Source organism: Mustelus asterias, chromosome 1 (genome assembly GCF_964213995.1).
Source record: "Mustelus asterias chromosome 1, sMusAst1.hap1.1, whole genome shotgun sequence".
NCBI lineage: Eukaryota > Metazoa > Chordata > Chondrichthyes > Carcharhiniformes > Triakidae > Mustelus > Mustelus asterias.
In genome coordinates this window covers 133,974,697-133,992,845 of record NC_135801.1, presented here as the reverse complement: position 1 = coordinate 133,992,845, position 18,149 = coordinate 133,974,697, and the positions used below count along the sequence as shown (strand labels likewise).

Here is an 18,149-nt window from a genome sequence, read left to right as displayed (position 1 = left end):
CCCCTCCCTGGCCCTGCACTCAACCCTGGAACACCTAGATAACAAAGACACCTATGTCAGACTCCTGTTGACTACAGCTCAGCCTTCAACACCATTATTGCCACAAAACTCATCTCCAAACACCGTGGCCTGGGCCTTGGCTCCTCCCTTGGTGACTGGACCCTGAACTTTCTAACTCAGAGACCACAATCAAAAAGGATGAGCAACAACACCTCCTCCACGATCATCCCCAAAACCGGTGCTCCACAAGACAGTGTTCTCAGCCCCCTACTATACGCCTTATACATCCGTGACTGCCAAATTCACCTCCAATTCAATTTTGCTGACGACACCACCATAGTGGGTCGGATCTCAAACAATGATGAGACAGAGTACAGGAATGAGATAGAAAATCTGGTGAACTGATGCAGTGACAATAATCTCTCCCTCAATGTCAACAAAACGAAGGAGATTGTCATCGACTTCAGGAAGTGTAAAGGAGAACATCCCGGTCTACATCAATGGGGTTGAAATAGAAAGAGTCGAGAGCTTCAAGTTTTTAAGTGTTGAGGCAACCTATCCTGGTCCCCCCCATGCCGATACTATAGTTAAGAAAGCCCACCAACGCCTCTACTTTCTCAGAAGACTATGGAAATTTGGCAGGTCAGCTACGACTCTCACCAACTTTTACAGATGCACCATAGAAAGCAGTCTTTCTGGTTGTATCACAGCTTGGTATGGCTCCTGCTCTGCCCAAGACCGCAAGGAACTACAGAAGGTTGTAAATGTAGCCCAATCCATCACGCAAACCAGCCTCCCATCAATTGACTCTGTCTACACTTCCCGCTGCTTCGGAAAAGCAGCCAGCATAATTAAAGACCCCCCCCCCCCACATTCGCACCCCGGACATTTTCTCTTCCACCTTCTTCCATCTGGAAAAAGATACAAAAGTCCGAGGTCACGTACTAACCAACTCAAGAACACCTTCTTCCCTGTTGCCATCAAGACTTTTGAATGGACCTAGCTTATATTAAGTTGATCTTTCTCTACACCCGAGCTATGACTGTAACACTACATTCTGCACTTGTTTCCTTCTCTATGAACGGTATGCATTGTCTGTATTGCGCATAAGAAACAATACTTTTCACTATATACTAATACTTGTGACAATAAATCAAATCAAAGTCAATTTAGCATGGCCAATCAACCGAATCTAATGTTGTTATTTATTGCAAGGTGAATAGAATATAAAAGCTTTACCGCAGCTGTACTGGGAATTGGTGAGACAGCAGTATGGAATACTGTGTACCATTATTGCATTTGAAGCAGTTCAAAAAAAATTTTGCTCAACTCATTCCTGAGATGAAGGGCTAATACAATGATGAAAAGTTGGCGAGGATGGGTTTATACCCATTGGAATTTGGAAGAATGAGGGGTCATCTTCTTGAAACACAAAATCCTGAGGGGACTTGATAGGGTAGATATAGGGAGGATGTTTCTACTTGCTGTGGGAGACTAGAACTAGGGGATTCAGCTGAATAAGAGGTCTCCCTTTTAAAACTGAGATGTGGAGAATATTCTTTTTCTCTCAAAGGGTCAAGAGTACGTGAAAATCTCTTCCCAGAAAGCAGTGGAGGCAAGGTCAATGAGTGTAATGGAATACTCTCCACTTGCCTGCAGGAGTGCAAGAAGTTTGACACTCAGAACAAAGCAGCCTGTTTGATTGCTACCCCTTCCACAAACATTCAATCCCTCCACCACTGTCGAACAATGATGGCCATATGTACCATCTACAAGATGCACTGCAGGAACTCACCAAAATTCCTTAGGGAGCACCTTTTAAACCCATGGCCACTAGCATCTGGAAGTACAACAGCAGATGACACCTGGGAACATCACAAACTGGAGGTTTCCATCCCCCCCCACCCCCCCACCCCCCAATCGCTCACCATCCTGACTTGGAAATATATTGCCGTTCCTTCACTGTTGCTGGATCAAAATCCTGCAACTCTTTAACAGCATTGTGTGTGTACCAGCACCTCAGGGACTGCAGTGGTTCAAAAAGGCAGCTCACGATCATGTTCTCAAGGGCAACTAAGGATGGGCAACAAATGTTGGCCTTGCCAGCGATGCCCACATCCCACAAATGAATAAGAAATATATTTAAGGCAGAGTTAGACAGTTTTTTGATGAACAAGGGAGTCCAGGGTTATGGGGGGCAGACCAGAAAGTGGAATTGAGACCACAACCAGATCAGCCATGATCTTATTGACTGGAGTTATATGGTCTACTCCTGCTGTTCAGTCCTATGTTTCTCAAAGAATTGAATGGAAATTATTGATTTGATTAGGAAATTGACTGAGAGGACTGTGAAAGGCACTATGTTAGGGAAGGAGTTGCAATGGGATTGGTTACCTAGATGTATTTTACATTTAAACTATGCCCATTAAACACATTCTCTTTCATCCTATGCAGATGGATGGAATATCTAAACATGGAAATTAAAAATCATTTTCCTTTACTGTAGTGTAGTTTTAAAAGTAATCAGCACCCTTTTCTCCTGCGGTATAAATTGTGATTGTTTGAAATTTGACATTCTAGTGTTTATTTCTGATGAGTGCATGGTGAAAAGCTTCAGCAACATCTCTCTTTTCAGTAAGATTCAACTTTTAAATCAGAATGATGAATGACAATTTAAAAAAAGATTTTTAATTTAAAGAAAGTTCCAGCAAATGAGAATGAAAAGAACAATATTTTAAATTGCATGAAATACCTTCGAGTTCAATTTGAAGGTTTCCAACAGGTCCCAATACAGTATTCCCGCCTTTATGTTGGCTTCAGATATCAGGAACTACATCAATACAGTGACTTATGTAGGATATAAAGGTATATAACAAATTGTCACAGTGATAATAATGTTACTGAGAGTATTAATGATCGACTAAAAAATTCACATGGTTCTGATCCTATTGTCAACATCCTAATTCACAAGTTATTTAGTATACAGATTATATTTACGTCTTCCAGAAAAGTTTCCTGAAACTCAAAAATCTCACAAAGTTAAAAAATGAAAATCAAATACTTTAGCAGCAAAGATAAAACATCATAGGCAGCTGTGGTTTTGCTCGGCAAGTTATATGTGTACTGATTTGCAGAACTATTTCAATTTTCAACTGAAGTGGGATGCAGTACACATGTATTTTAACCACTTAGTATCTGAAGCAGTGAGAAAATCTGCTTGCATCTAAATATGTTGTATTTTCATTACTTTTAAAATGTTTGACTACCATTTGAAAGCATAGCCATTAATAATGAAAAATATGAAGATGTTGGAAATGCACATCAACAAAAGTCTGAAAGGAAACGGCAGCTTTGTGTGTTATTAGTGTTGTTAAACCAGAGACATTAACCTCCCCTTCTTTCATATGGTGACTGATCTGCCTTAAATATTCTGCCAAATCACAAAGCATAACCTAGATGATACATGCAACATTAACAAACGAAATTCACAGCCATGACATTAAAAAAAATCACTGTTTTTCTTAAAACTTACCTCAAACTTTGCTGATTTGTCTAGGTTAATTCAAGAGAGAGGATGTGCTCATAATCTGTCCCAGCATTCTCACCAATCCTAGTTTTTAGCCAGTTGTTAGGTTACAAATATTTTAGTGGTTTCCTTATTTTTCTTGCTCATTCTCATCGATCTCTCTGTACCGCCCCACAATGATACAATTGGAATCAGGAACTCTGAGGTGGGGAATTACTTTTGTATACTACTGTTCTGTGGGGTCCCATTGGGGACTTCAATGACCAAAATGGGAGGGATGCAGGTAGTTGCCAAGTCACTGTCAATATGCACCGTAGCAGCTGTTATGAAGTGTAAAAGAGCATGAGGTTGGATCGGCTTTAAAGAGTTTTTCCTTTACCTGTGAAGTTGGTTTGACAAAATGTAATGCAGGAATCTATATCTTACCACTTTATAACACAAACTGCACACTTGAACAGCAACACTAAGCCAATCTTTCTTTATGCTGCATTTTGCCTTAGTACACAATGTAATCTCGCATATTGCAAATAATAGTTTCAACCGATGAGTCAGTCAAAATTACAATAAGCCCAATTGTGAAGTTTTGTTCTGATGAAATGTCAGTTGTGACCTATTTTTTCCTCCACAGATTCTGCAAGACTTGCTGAGTATTTCCAGCATGGCAGTATTTTGCTCTTCCTTAATTTTTGTGCCTTCAGCTGCCAAATCTTAATCAAAGCCCTAAAAGCTTATGCGCAATAATGTACAAAATTAGTTCAGTAGCATCTCTTTTTCCACATGTATGCGTGCTAATCCATGATCTTAACCTTGCAAAAGAAAACATTACAATGAAAGAAATGACTATCACCTGCACATTTAATAAGAGTATTGTCAACTTAAGCCCGTAACTGGAGTGATTAAACTGAAACAAGCCACTTCTATTTAGCAGTAACCTTTATTGTTATTAATGAACAGTGAAAATCTGAGAATAATCTCTGACTGATTTGGCTATGCTGGTTACTTACCTGCTAAATACAGTAGCTGTATTTTCAGTACAAAGACAGGCTATGTGCCAGTTAAACAAGTAGTATATATTATCAGTAATAAATGTACAAAGTTAAAAATATGAATGATTTCACTCACTTAAAAAAGCAGCTGCATCCTACTGGTGTATAAAAATTCCAAAATTTCTATAAATACAATGAAATACAGCAAGCCTACTGTAACACAAGCGTACATATCACAGATAAAAGGAACAGCTTTACAGTATGCACAGCAAGACATGTGACAAATAAACACTGGAAAGGGATATGAAAATACAAATTCCAACAGAAGAATTTAAGAACACCATCTGAAATTCTTAAACTTCAAGCAAAGAGACAATGTGAATGTGAATGGTTGAAGAGAGCGATGGCGATAGTAGACGGGGAGGGAACCATGTCGACAGTTGGAAGGCATTAGGCGTCAGACAGAGGCTTGTCAGGAACAGCTGCTGGTGAGTATTGATTGATAGTGTTTTCATTCTGTTTACTGAAGAGTTGCAGACAGTCCCAGGTTTGAGAAGGAGTGCAAGGTTGATGCATACATACACAAAACATGCACACACACAAAAAGTAATTTGACAGATGGCTCGAGCAGCATCTACCACAGTGTCTTCAATACTTAATGTTTTAGAACTTTAAATTCTTGGAATATAATACATTTCAATTTAAGACAAAATTTAGTAGTTGATTTTTTTAAAACCTAAATTGCGTTCATTAGATTGCACTATACAAAGAGAAGACAAGACTTATAGGATAAATCGACTAATTTTCGGTATTGAGCAAACCATTTTGCTCAAAATCCTTAATTAAATACAAGCAATAGCAATCTATTTTATCAATGGACAGGTACAATGGACACACTATCAAAATCTGTGCTCTTTCAAGAACAGTTTTGGATTAAAAAAATTCTACAAATCACTTGTTTTGCTCTTTTACAAAGAGCTTCTTAATCTGTCTGGCACTATTTCAAAGATTTAATAGCAGTTAACACCAAGTAGCATATCATGTACACATCATGGCTGTGGTTTACAATACCAGAACATTCCTTTCCATTCAAATGATTTACAAATGTTCTCTCGTTATGTTCACTGGTCAGCTTCTTAACATTGTGTGCCTGACTAACAATGTACAGAAATAATCAGAAGCAAAGTGCAAGACTCCACATCCACCCATCATTGTGGGCTAATTCTGGCAGTGTGAAGTTTAGTTGATCAACAGACCAGAAGAGTTATCATTGACCATCATTTTCAAAACTTGGGTCACTGCTATAGTACTGCAAATGATTACATATTGAAATATCATGCAACTACAGTAAAATGGCAAAAGCACAAGTAGAAAATTGAACAAAACTAAGTTCAGTATTTTGCACAAATTTCAATTTCAGCTGATTTGGGATATGTTAGTTCTGTTTCAAAATGATTTGTTTCTGATGATATGTAGGAATTGGATCATACAAAACAATTATTTAAAATGAACATTCAATAAAGTTATTCTAATACTATGAAGTTTAGATATAGTATCTAAAGATTTGGAAAAGGTTTCAATTTCAATGTTCTAAATGGCAGTTAGTCAGTGCAGATTTCATATTCTTGATGGAATGTGCTCTTGATCAATCTCTTCAAGCAAGCTGATGAACTGATTGAAGCCTTCTCTTACAGCATCCATATTCTCTACAGAGCAAGGCTGGAGGATCCATCGCTGACCCCTTGCAAGTGGTTCCAGTTCAAAGTATTTCTTAATCTGAAAGAGAAAATCACATTTTAGGAAACACATCATGATGGTCTGTCTACAAGTTAAATTATGATTGAATAATTTTACAATGACAGAGAGAGTGATAAATGAGATCAAATGTGACAACCAAACACAGGCATGGGTTCGCTATTTATTTCAGGATCAGTTTTTCCAGTTTATCACGTTGTTGCATCTGTATTATTTACCGTGTAAACGTGTTATACTCAACAAATTTTCAGGGCAAATCAAATTCTGAAGTTTAATATTGACTGTTCATTTTTTTCTTCTTTGTTCTTTCATGGGATATGGGTGTCACTGGCAAGGCCAGCATTTGTTGCCTAACTGCCCTTGAACTTAAATTCCCGTTGACATGATCTTCGGAGCCACTTAAGAGCCAATCACATTGCTGTTGTTCTGGAGCCACATGTAGGTCAGACTAGCTAATGATGGCAGATTTCCTTCCCTAAAGGATATTAGTGAACTATGATGGGTTTTTATGACAATCAAAGAAAATTTCAAGGTCACCATTACTGAGATTAGTTTTATATTCCAGATTCTGAATTCAAATTCCACCAGCTGCCATGGTGAGATTTAAGTTTATTTATTAGTGTCACAAGTAGACTTACATTAGCATTGCCATGAAGTTACTGTGAAAATCCCCTAGTTGCCACACTCTGGCGCCTGTTCGGGTACACTGAATTTAGCATGGCCAATGCACCTGTGGGTGGAAACCGAAGCACCCGGAGGAAACCCACACAGACAAGGGGAGAACGTGCAGACTCTGCACAGACAGTGACCCAAGCCAGGAATTGAACCTGGCGCTGTGAGGCTGCAGTGCTAACCACTTTTAAAAGCCATATCCTCAGAACATAAGCCTGGTCTCTGGATTACTAGTCCAGCAACATCATAGAATCACTACGACGCAGAAGGAGGCCATTAAGTCCATTGTGTTTGCAACAATTCTCCAAATATGCATTATGACTTAGTAAGAAGTTTGACAACACCAGGTTAAAGTCCAACAGGTTTATTTGATAGCAAAAGCCACACAAGCTTTCGGAGCTCCAAGCCCCTTCTTCAGGTGACTTCTTCATATGACTCACCTGAAAAAGGGGCTTGGAGCTCCGAAAGCTTGTGCGGCTTTTGCTACCAGATGAACCTGTTGGACTTTAACCTGGTGTTGTTAAACTTCTTACTGTGTTCACCCCAGTCCAATGCCGGCATCTCCACATTATGACTTAGTGCCATTGCCCTGCCTTTTCCCCATACTCTTGCATATTGTTCTATTCAAATAATCATCTAATGCCCTTTCGAATGCCTTGATTAAACCAGCCTCCACCACATTTCCATACAATGCGTTCCAGACCTGAACCACTTGTTCTGTGAAAAGTTTTTTTCTCACACCACATTTGTTTCTGTTGCAAATCACCGTAAGTCTGTGCCCTGTCCTTCTTGATTTCTTTACAAGGGGGAACAGTTTCTCCATATCAACTCTGTCTAGCCCCCTCATGATTTTGAACATCTCTATCAAATCATCTCAGCCTTCTTCTCCCCAGGAACAACAGTCCCAACCTCTCCAATCTATCCTCAGAACTGACTCTGTCACTATGCCACAGTCTCCCCAAACTGCAAGCAATACAATTAATGTATGTATATTTCATGTTTTTTTAAAACTGATTGGGTAAAGCATCATGGTCTCTCATTCACAGTTGTGTATCGTGTGCTGTGCTGATTAATTCGAAAAGTTAGTTTCCAGATTAGCATTTTTGAGCCATTTATCCTTTAGCACTCTTATTGACCAATAAATTAAACTCAGTTACAATTGACGTAAAAGCTCATCAAATTTGAGAGCATTTTCTTATTGAAACGTCCACTGTGCTCATTAACTAGAGTACACATTTAATTAAGAATGGCATTGACATTCTTAGTATAGACTTCTCAAGCAACTTTAATTCAAGAAAACTGGTGTGTACCTGAAAACAAAGAATGTTTAGAAATACCAGAAATGTCTAGTCAGACTTTTAATGAGTAGCTTATTTAACCATTTAATTGCTAAAGTCTGTTTATTTTAAAAGTTTCATTGACTACAGTGCAATGTTTTAATTAAAGACCGTCAACAGGATGTTTTAAATAAATATCTCTTGTCCATTTCACCAGACCTTCTTGTAGGTAACTCGATCTCCTCCCTTCGTCCTAACTCGACTCCTCTTCAGCCAGCTACTCAAGGGTGACAACAATGTGTTGATGACTATTTCCCCTTTTGCATTCTGGATGGCTCCATTTAGAGTGTCACAGAATGGCAACAATGTATTTTCACCAGCAACAATATTTCACACATTTTAAACAGAAATCAAACCTGATATATGGTGCCTCCTGCTGCAATCTTTATCAGACTTTCAAATTTTGGTAAAAAGCCCAATACTTCATAATGTACTGCACTTGGTCAACAAAATTGCAAGCCACAAAAATACCCTGAACACTGAAGATCTGATGCCCTGTTTTCTAATACATACTGGTGCAAGGAAACTGCCAACAGCACAAAATCTGAAAATTGACCCTACAGCACAAATATTCCTTACCATCAGACTTTAAGTGTTAGTAGGTTACAACGCAAGTACTGTTCAAATAACAAAGTTATAGATTGAAAACAACAGGGATTATGTAGCCCAGAAAAAACTGTGCTTGATTTAGAGGATCATCATTTGGTTTATCTTACTGGAAGGGAGTCCATTTTAAAGAAATGGATTTATGCCAATTTCAAAATAATGGACATGGGGATGTGCAAGATGTTTGTCTGTTGGTATCACCAGCAGTTAAGTTCAATTCCAACTCATCATCATAAAATTCAGCAAGGGAGGCAGTCATTTGGCCCATCATATTTCTATCATCTCTGGTAGAGCTAACCAGTTCGTCTCACACCATTGCCCTTCTCCAAAGCCCTGTCAGCCTTTTGCATCAATTCTCTTTTGAATACCACTTTAGACTCTGCCTCCACCACTTTTTCAGGCAGCACATTTCAGATGACAGCATCTTGTGATGTAAAAGAAATCCTTACATTGCTCATTTGCCAATCATCTGAAATCAGTGTCCTCCGGTTACCTCCTTGCACTGGGAAAACAATCTTTTGATTTGCTCTATCAAAGCCCTTCAAAAGTTTGGACACCTCTACCAAATGTCCTTTTAACTTCCTCTGCTTTCAGAACAATCCCCGTTTCACTGTATATAATAAAGACCCTCAACCTGGTAACAGTAATAATCTAAGATAATGCTTAGATATTTGAAATTCGGAAGTATTTACATACTCTCGATGTGAAAAGTAGTAAAAACATCTTGTTTACAGACAAACAAAAACTAACGTGTGGTTGCTCCAACAAACTTAGTGCAACACGTGTTTTGTGTTATCTGCATATTTTGTTTCTAATTGAAAAATCAGAAAGGTCAGTTCACCATCTGGAAAGTGTACATGGAAAATAAACAGCTGGCAGTGGGTTACAAATCTGTAACATACTTGAGGGATTTGGATGACGTCAAACAGTTTACATAGTAATCCGAACCCAAGAGTGTAGTACAGTCTTGATATACTCCCAATCATCACTTAAAATATAGTCAACTTAGTTTTATTTGTTCAGACCATTCCTGTTGGGAGGTTTTCCATTGAAGTTTGACTTTTTTGTTAGCATTGCTAATAGACACCATTATAGTTGGAAAGCTTTTCTGTGTAACTTTCATGTGATAGGAATGGAGACGTTTTACAGTTTGACTACACCAAGGTCATAATAAAGTTAGCTGACAGAAACGGTGGGCACTTACTGGAGGAAGAACATACTTGTTTCAAAAATGCCAGTTTGCTTGCTTTATTTAGTGCTTTCCAAATTGGAGCATTTTCCCATTTCTTATAGATAGAAAAAGAAGTACCAATGTTATTTTCCCCCCAAATTGCTTTCCACTACTTTCTGTCAGAGTCTTCCTGTTGGTGAGAAAGTCTCCATTAAATTGCGAGACTACCTCCCTTACTTATCCTTCAAGATGTTCCTTCAACTTATCTTTGTTGTCATGACCAACCCCAGGTGAGGTTCCCCAAAATTTGCTGATCTGGGCGAGGCCCTTTGATTTGTCACCGGCCGGCTGCAATACCCCAAAATTGTTGCAAATTTGGGTGAGGAGGGATAATTGGCTGTGTCTTTATTCAACCCACCCTCTGCTGGTAATGACACAGTTTAATCTAACAAGGTTTCCTTTCCCTTGGATATCTTTTCCAGGCCCAACTTAATCAGGCTTGAGTAAGTTTATTAAGCTAGAGTAAGTTTATTAATTACTAAAAAGGTAAGGAAAAATTGTAAAACACATGTGTCTATACATTAATTCAGAGAGTCCAATGGCAAGTAAATATAAATAAAAAGTTATACAGAATAGTCCTTGATTTGTGCGGAGTAAGTGATGATGCGTTGCATCGTTACGATTTGATTGCAGTATCGTTGACTTCTGTAGGTGAATAATTGATTATTCCATTCAGGTGTTCTGTGGTTTTGTTGAGAGATTTCAGCTGCCGATTGACTTTTTTGCTGGCTGATCTACTTCCATGGTCAGAGAGTGTGTTTTTAGATATCCCTGCAAATATGGCTATTTTTGCAGGGGTCCTGCTTCTGGTACTGTATCAAACTTCCAGTGTTTGACTCAGTACCAGATTCCAGTTGCTTTTCCTGGCAGCGCACACACACACAGACTGGCAGCAGGCAGGCAAGCAAGCTTTAAACCCCTTCCAATGTATATTTTAAAGAGGAAAATGGAATACACTAGTTGGTATCAATCTAGGCAAATACACGCAGGATCTTTGAGGTGAGATAGTCGTTATATTCCTTGGTCTTTACTGGAGATGGTAATCAGCCTTTTAGAAGTACTTGGTCTTGAAACTTTGGGGAGGGGGAGGACGGGAGAATGAGTGCCATTACGTCTTAGAGAAAGTTGATGGAGAAGATCCTGAGAGGCAGGATTTATGAACATCTGGAGAGGAATAGTATGATCAGAAATAGCCAGCACGGCTTTGTCCAAGGCAGATCATGCCTTACGAGCCTAATTGAATTTTTTGAAGATGTAACTGGACACATAGACGAGGGAAGAGCGGTAGATGTAGTTTATATGGATTTCAGCAAGGCGTTTGATAAGGTTCCCCATGCAAGGCTTATTGAAAAAGTGAAGGGGCATGGGATACAAGGGGACTTTGCTTTGTGGATTCAGAACTGGCTTGCCCAGAGAAGGCAAAGAGTGGTTGTAGATGGGTCTTTTTCAGCATGGAGGTTGGTCACTAGGGGAGTGCCCCAGGGATCTGTTCTGGGACCCTTGCTCTTTGTGATTTTTATAAATGACCTGGATGAGGAAGTGGAAGGATGGGTTGGCAAGTTTGCTGATGACACAAAGGTTGGTGGTGTTGTGGATAGTGTAGAGGGATGTCAGCAGTTGCAACGAGACATAGATAAGATGCAAGACTGGGCGGAGAAGTGGCAGATGGACTTCAACCCAGATAAGTGTGCGGTGGTTCATTTTGGCAGGTCGAATAGGATGAAAGAGTATAATATTCAGGGTAAGATGCTTGGCAGTGTGGAAGATCAGAAGGATCTTGGAGTCCGGGTTCATAGGACGCTCAAAGCAGCGTCGCAGGTAGAGGCTGTGGTTAAGAAGGCGTATGGAATGCTGGCCTTCATCAATAGAGGAATTGAGTTTAGAAATCGGGAGATAATGCTGCAGCTGTATAGGACCCTGGTCAGACCCCACCTGGAGTACTGTGCCCAGTTCTGGTCGCCTCATTACAGAAAGGGTGCAGGGGAGATTTACAAGGATGTTGCCTGGATTAGGTGGCATGCCTTATGAGGATAGGTTGAGAGAGCTAGGTCTTTTCTCCTTGGAGAGGCGAAGGATGAGAGGTGACCTGATAGAGGCGTATAAGATGTTGAGAGGTATTGATAGAGTGGATTCTCAGAGGCTTTTACCCAGGGCTGAAATGGTTGCCACAAGAGGACACAGGTTTAGGGTGCTGGGGAGTAGGTACAGAGGAGATGTTAGGGGTAAGTTTTTCACTCAGAGGGTGGTGGGTGCGTGAAATGGGCTGCCGCTAGTGGTGGTGGAGGCGGATTCGATAGGGTCTTTTAAGAGACTTTTGGATAAGTTCATGGAAGTTAGTAAGATAGAGGGTTATAGGTAAGCCTAGTAGGTAGGGACATGTTCGGCGCAACTTGTGGGCCGAAAGACCTGTCTGTGCTGTAGCTTTTCTATGTTCTAATCACCCTGCAGCAATTCCCGACAGTGGCTGACTGTACATTCTGAGTGTTTGTGTCCATTGTAAAATATAAAACTCAAGTCTTTTTGAAGTCCAATATTTCAGTGTGTAATTCCCTGGTTTATTTCTCCATCGTAGTTACATTTCCTCATACCAAGGGAGAAATAACTTTTAAAAACACTCACATTCATACTCTTAGCAATGGTCAATATTCAGATGATCCTGAACTGAATAACCTGCTTGCATTTTTTTCCAAAGTGGTTGGTTACATTTATTTACAGGTCAGCCCTGTATTAAAGTCTGTGTTTTCTTATCATCAGTTCTGTTCGGTAGCCCTATCATCATAGAACCATAGAAAATTACAGCTCAGAAACAGGCCTTTTGGCCCTTCTTGTCTGTGCCGAACCATTTTATGCCTAGTCCCACTGACCTGCACTTGGACCATATCCCTCCACACCCCTCTCATCCATGAATCCGTCCAAGTTTTTCTTAAATGTTAAAAGTGACCCCACATTTACCACTTTATCCGGCAGCTCATTCCACACTCCCACCACTCTCTGCGTGAAGAAGCCCCCCCTAATATTCCCTTTAAACTTTTCTCCTTTCACCCTTAACCCATGCCCTCTGGTTTTTTTCTCCCCTAGCCTCAGCGGAAAAAGCCTGCTTGCATTCACTCTATCTATACCCATCAAAATCTTATACACCTCTATCAAATCTCCCCTCAATCTCCTACGCTCCAGGGAATAAAGTCCCAACCTATTCAATCTCTCTCTGTAACTCAGCTTCTCAAGTCCCGGCAACATCCTTGTGAACCTTGTCTGCACTCTTTCAATCTTATTTACATCCTTCCTGTAACTAGGTGACCAAAACTGTACACGATACTCCAAATTCGGCCTCACCAATGCCTTATACAACCTTACCATAACACTCCAACTTTTATACTCGATACTCCGATTTATAAAGGCCAATGTACCAAAGGCACTCTTTACGACCCTATCCACCTGTGACGTCACTTTTAGGGAACTCTGTACCTGTATTCCCAGATCCCTCTGTTCAACTGCACTCTTCAGAGTCCTACCATTTACCCTGTACGTTCTTCTTTGGTTTGTTCTTCCAAAGTGCAATATCTCACACTTGTCTGCGTTAAATTCCATTTGCCATTTTTCAGCCCATTTTTCTAGTTGGTCCAAATCCCTCTGCAAGCTTTGAAAACCTTCCTATCGGTCCCTTGCTATGACTCTGGACTAAGTATCATCAATGGGATATTTGGCTGTTGGGCTGAACCATTCTTTTCCTGCCTCTGGGACCCATGAACTGGCTGGTTCAGGCCCAGGCACTTTTACAGGTCTAACTGCTAGGGGGTCAGCGACTTGTGCTCTAGTTCCACCTCCTGTAGGCATTCTGGTTCCAGCACTTCATTTTTAGTGAATCCTTCATCAACACAGTTCTGGCTGAGGTCTACAGCTTGTTTGATTACTTCTGCTCTACCAGGACTTACCTTGCACGGATTTCCCTCTTATTTCCCCATGATTTCTACACACTCTGCCCCTCCTCTTTTGTTTGAGGAGGGGATCTTCTCCTAAGCTGTCCCATGTGCAAGGGAACATTGCTGCCCCCAGGCAGAGGTTCAGTTCTTGCATTGCCTCCAGGTGGTTTATCAAGTGGGTAAGACATCACCTTCACTCTTTCAGGGCCAATTTGGAAACTATTCTGCTCCACATTTAAATTAATCATAAAATCGCCCGCAGAATCAAGACCTTTGACTTTGGAGAGGTTCCTGTGATAACCTGTTCCATGTCCTCCGGATCATCACTGCCCTCTGGTGGAGGCTCAGATGCAGCTACGTTCCCTGTTGGCTTTTCAACTGGGGAAGGCATTTTCATCACTAGCCCTGGTGTTATTTTGGAATCCCCTAGGCCTGCCCTCAAATTCAGAAAGTTAGGTTTGGGTAACCAGACTTCCTGCTCACCCAACAATTGGGTATGCTCCTTTTGACCAAAATTGGGACAAGGTAATTTTCTCACCAATGGAGTATCTTGTTTGCGGATCTTTCTGGGAAAGAAGGTTTCAAATAGTCAGACCTCTCACTCACCCAGCAGGAGGATGGGCTGCCTTCTTAGAGTGCACCACCTGGGGTCTGACCTTGTGTAGATGTTCTGTATCTTTGGGGAGACATTCACTCACAGGTTTTGGGCTCGCTTCAACTGTCTTGCCACATGGCTTTCCAGTTAAGTGAGGCATCAGCCTCACACTTCCTTGGCACATTTTGGAATTTCCCTATTGCCCATTTGCATTCACCATGAAGCCATTGCTCAAACAGAACACTGGGTCATTAACGGATTTCCTGGGAATTTGCATTCCCTCAACCTGCTCCGTGTGTCCCAGAACATTACAAATGGATGTCTGGCTCCTGCTGTACTCCCTTGTGACTTTTCAAACTGGTGGTGAGGCATCTTCCTCACTATCTGCTTCTCAGTTTGGGGACTCCCCTCTGTTTAGGTCTGCCATGAAACTGTCTGTCAATAGATCATCAGTCTATTCCTATTCTCCTGTTTAAAATTTACAGGACTTTCACAGACCTCTTTTACTACTGTACAAAGTTTCACAATACCAGGTTAAAGTTCAACAGATCCAACTCTTTTACTACTGCTGGCCTGTCTTTGGCCCTTTGAATTTTCAGTAACTTTCTGCAACTACACGTAGCACCTCTCTCATTGTCCCCTTACTTGTCTCAGAGTTTGCCTGGGCCCTATTTAACTCTGCACAGAATGTACTTACTAACTCAACTTCCAGGTCACCCTCACTGCCTGGGTCAAATTCTACTGGTCTCACCTGGGCCTTTGGCAACTGCACGCTTGGCCTTTTTAAATTGCAGGAGCTGTTGCCTTCTCCAGGCCCCTGAACACACTCCAGCTCTCTGCCTTGCTGCAGACTTTGACTATGTGTTCCCTGCCTCTTTGATTGCGAGTAGTCCTTGCCTAATTAATCCAACCCTTGCTGGCTTTCTCCAGCCCTTTTAGCTTCTTTGGACTGCAGTGATTTTTCCTGACTGCTTGGGAGTATTATTCCAAGGGATGCGTTTAATGCCTCCATCTTTCTGTCCAGTTCACACATTCTTCTTTGGTAACCCAAGAAGTATCTTAACTACTGAAAAGGAAAGGAGAAATGGTAAAACACAAATAGACATTCATATGGATTAGGAGTAAGAATTGAGTGCAATGGTAAGTAAATGTAAATAAAAAAATAGTGGTGTGCCACAGGGTTTGATCCTCAGGCTCCAAATATTTACAATTTATATTAATCACTTGGACCATAGGTACCATAGCCAATTTGTCTGGAACATTCCTTGATTTGTAAGGAGTATGATTTGATTACAATATAGTTGATTCCTGCAGGTGAATAGTTGATTCTTCAATTCAGGTGTCCTGTGGTTTGGTAGAGACATTTCAGTTCATTTATCAACTGCAATCCTTTTGCTGGCTGATTAACTTCCACAGTCAGAGAGAGAGATTTGAGACATTCGAGCAAAAAAATGGCTATTTTAAAAAAGGGTCCTGCTTCTGGTACTGGATCACACGCCAGTGTGGAAAACTGACAATAGCATTTCCTTGCTCCTTGAAGGAGCAGTGTTCTGAAAGCTACTGGCTTTTGCTACCAAATAAACCTGTTGGACTTTAACCTGGTGTTGTGAGACTTCTTACTGACTGTACATTCTCAGCCATCTTTGGTGTTTGTGGCCATTTTAAAATATAAAATGCAGGTCTTTTTAAAGTCCAAGGTTTCCGTGTATAATTCCCTGTGATTGAAATTTCTGGGAACACCTCCCAAACGAGAAAAAACCCTGCAGCTGATCCATAGCTTTTATGATATTAGCAGATGCATGATATCAGTGTGTATATTATAATTTAATCAATGCAATGACTAATTACCTTGGAATTTGGAGAAAGTATGCAATAGATTGCTGACAATGGTGCAGGACTATTCAGATGATCCCATCGCAGAGCCAGAATCACCCGAGATCAGCTGCCCTTGGAAGGTGATGTTTATAATCACACTCAAGTTTAAGGAGGCCCAATGTTTTAGTTAATCTACAGTAAATTTAACATCTGTGGCCTAGACATGAAGAGTCAAGATAGGGCATCAGCACATGGGCTCCACCGAACTCTAGCTAAAAAGGAGTTTGAGAATTCTAATACAATAGTTGAAGCTAACACAATGCCCAGAATCCAAAGCACACCATGACACAATGTCATGTTGTGCATTCAAATTACACCTATCCACTTATTCATAAAATATTAAGTGAGGGACTCATTGTGGTTGAAAGTTTGAGCATGCATTTCACACAGTACTACACATCTTTCTTAGTTTATTTCAACACACGATGAATCGACATTGTGTATGAGTATTAGCATCCGAGTACCAGAGGAAATTTCAAAAGAGCAACTTGATGTACAATTTGGCTAATGTGAATCAAACAATATTATCTGATGTACCTCGAGTGCTAAGAAAAGTACAAAGCTTCAATGCACTCTCATTAGTAATCCTCAGTTTCACACATGCCACATACACCCAACATTACTCTAAATACACTTACCAATTATTTGGCATTTGTGATCATTAGCCATGCACGACAGTAATGTTGCAGAACTAGAGTTAAAATTGTTTTTTGCTGTTTATTCGTTCATACTTTTCAGTGGAGAAGACTTTTTTGAGACTGAATCAGTGTAAGATCAGGTAATAAGGATTGGATGTTTGAGGTGACATTGGGAGTTCTTTACTCCAACTCTGCCAATTACGTATTGTTGCTTCAGCTGTGGTGTTCAATCCGCAAACAGAGAATTTCGTTAATGCTGCACCTTTTTATTGCTTATCCAAGTATTCAAAATTCCAACTTGACCAACTTTTACAAACAAAATAAGTGCAAGTCCCAGCAACTGCATTAAACATTAAACTATTATATGAATATTTTTAGTCTACCCAGTGTATATACAAACCTGGCACAGTAAAGTATGAGATCAAGTTACCGATCATCCAGTAAGCAATTTCTGTAGACTTGTCTCTTTCCTAGCCTTGAGTTTTCTCCCTTCTGCCAGTCTAGCTCATTTAATCCCCCATTTTTCAGAGACTGTTCAATTCTGGGAAATGTTACTGATGAAACTTATCCAGCTCTCAGCTGACAAAGACAAATACACTTCCAGTAAGGACAGTAATCAGGATTGGGACTCATCCCTTCCTTGATCCAAAGAAGCTGAGATCAATTAATTGATGTCTTAACTTAGATAAGCCATTGCGGAGGTGTCACCAGTTAAAACTTTCAATACAATAACCAAGCAGCCAACTACAAAGTCATAAGCAGTCCAACTGACCATCTGGGAGCTTTTTAAAATTTACTTTGTACAAGTTGCAGTTATACTCCTTGTGGTGACCTCACTTTGTTTGACAGAACTTAATCTGGTGACTATTTCCAAGTTATACACCAGCATCTGGATTGAAGCAAACCAGGAACTCTAAACAATCTTGCTAGGTTGTTTTGCGAAAGATTCATTTTTAACTCTGATCTGCTATTTGATTCCAATCATTTTCCATGCAGGAGTTCAGTTAT

The 18,149-nt window shown here is 40.3% G+C and overlaps 1 protein-coding gene across 5 annotated transcripts in view; it reads right to left on the bottom strand.

The window, feature by feature from the left end:
• Positions 1–2,667: 2,667 nt before the first annotated feature.
• Positions 2,668–18,149, bottom strand: part of arl15b (ADP-ribosylation factor-like 15b) — a 270,422-nt gene continuing 254,940 nt past the window's right edge. For 4 of the 5 annotated variants that reach the window (XM_078219396.1, XM_078219387.1, XM_078219403.1 and 1 more), the window contains one exon: positions 2,674–6,288. In XM_078219396.1, the coding sequence (XP_078075522.1) occupies positions 6,130–6,288 (159 nt within the window). In that variant the 3' untranslated portion in view covers positions 2,674–6,129. Of the gene's footprint in view, positions 6,289–18,149 lie in introns of all 5 variants that reach the window. The other variant, XM_078219412.1, reaches the window with a different exon arrangement.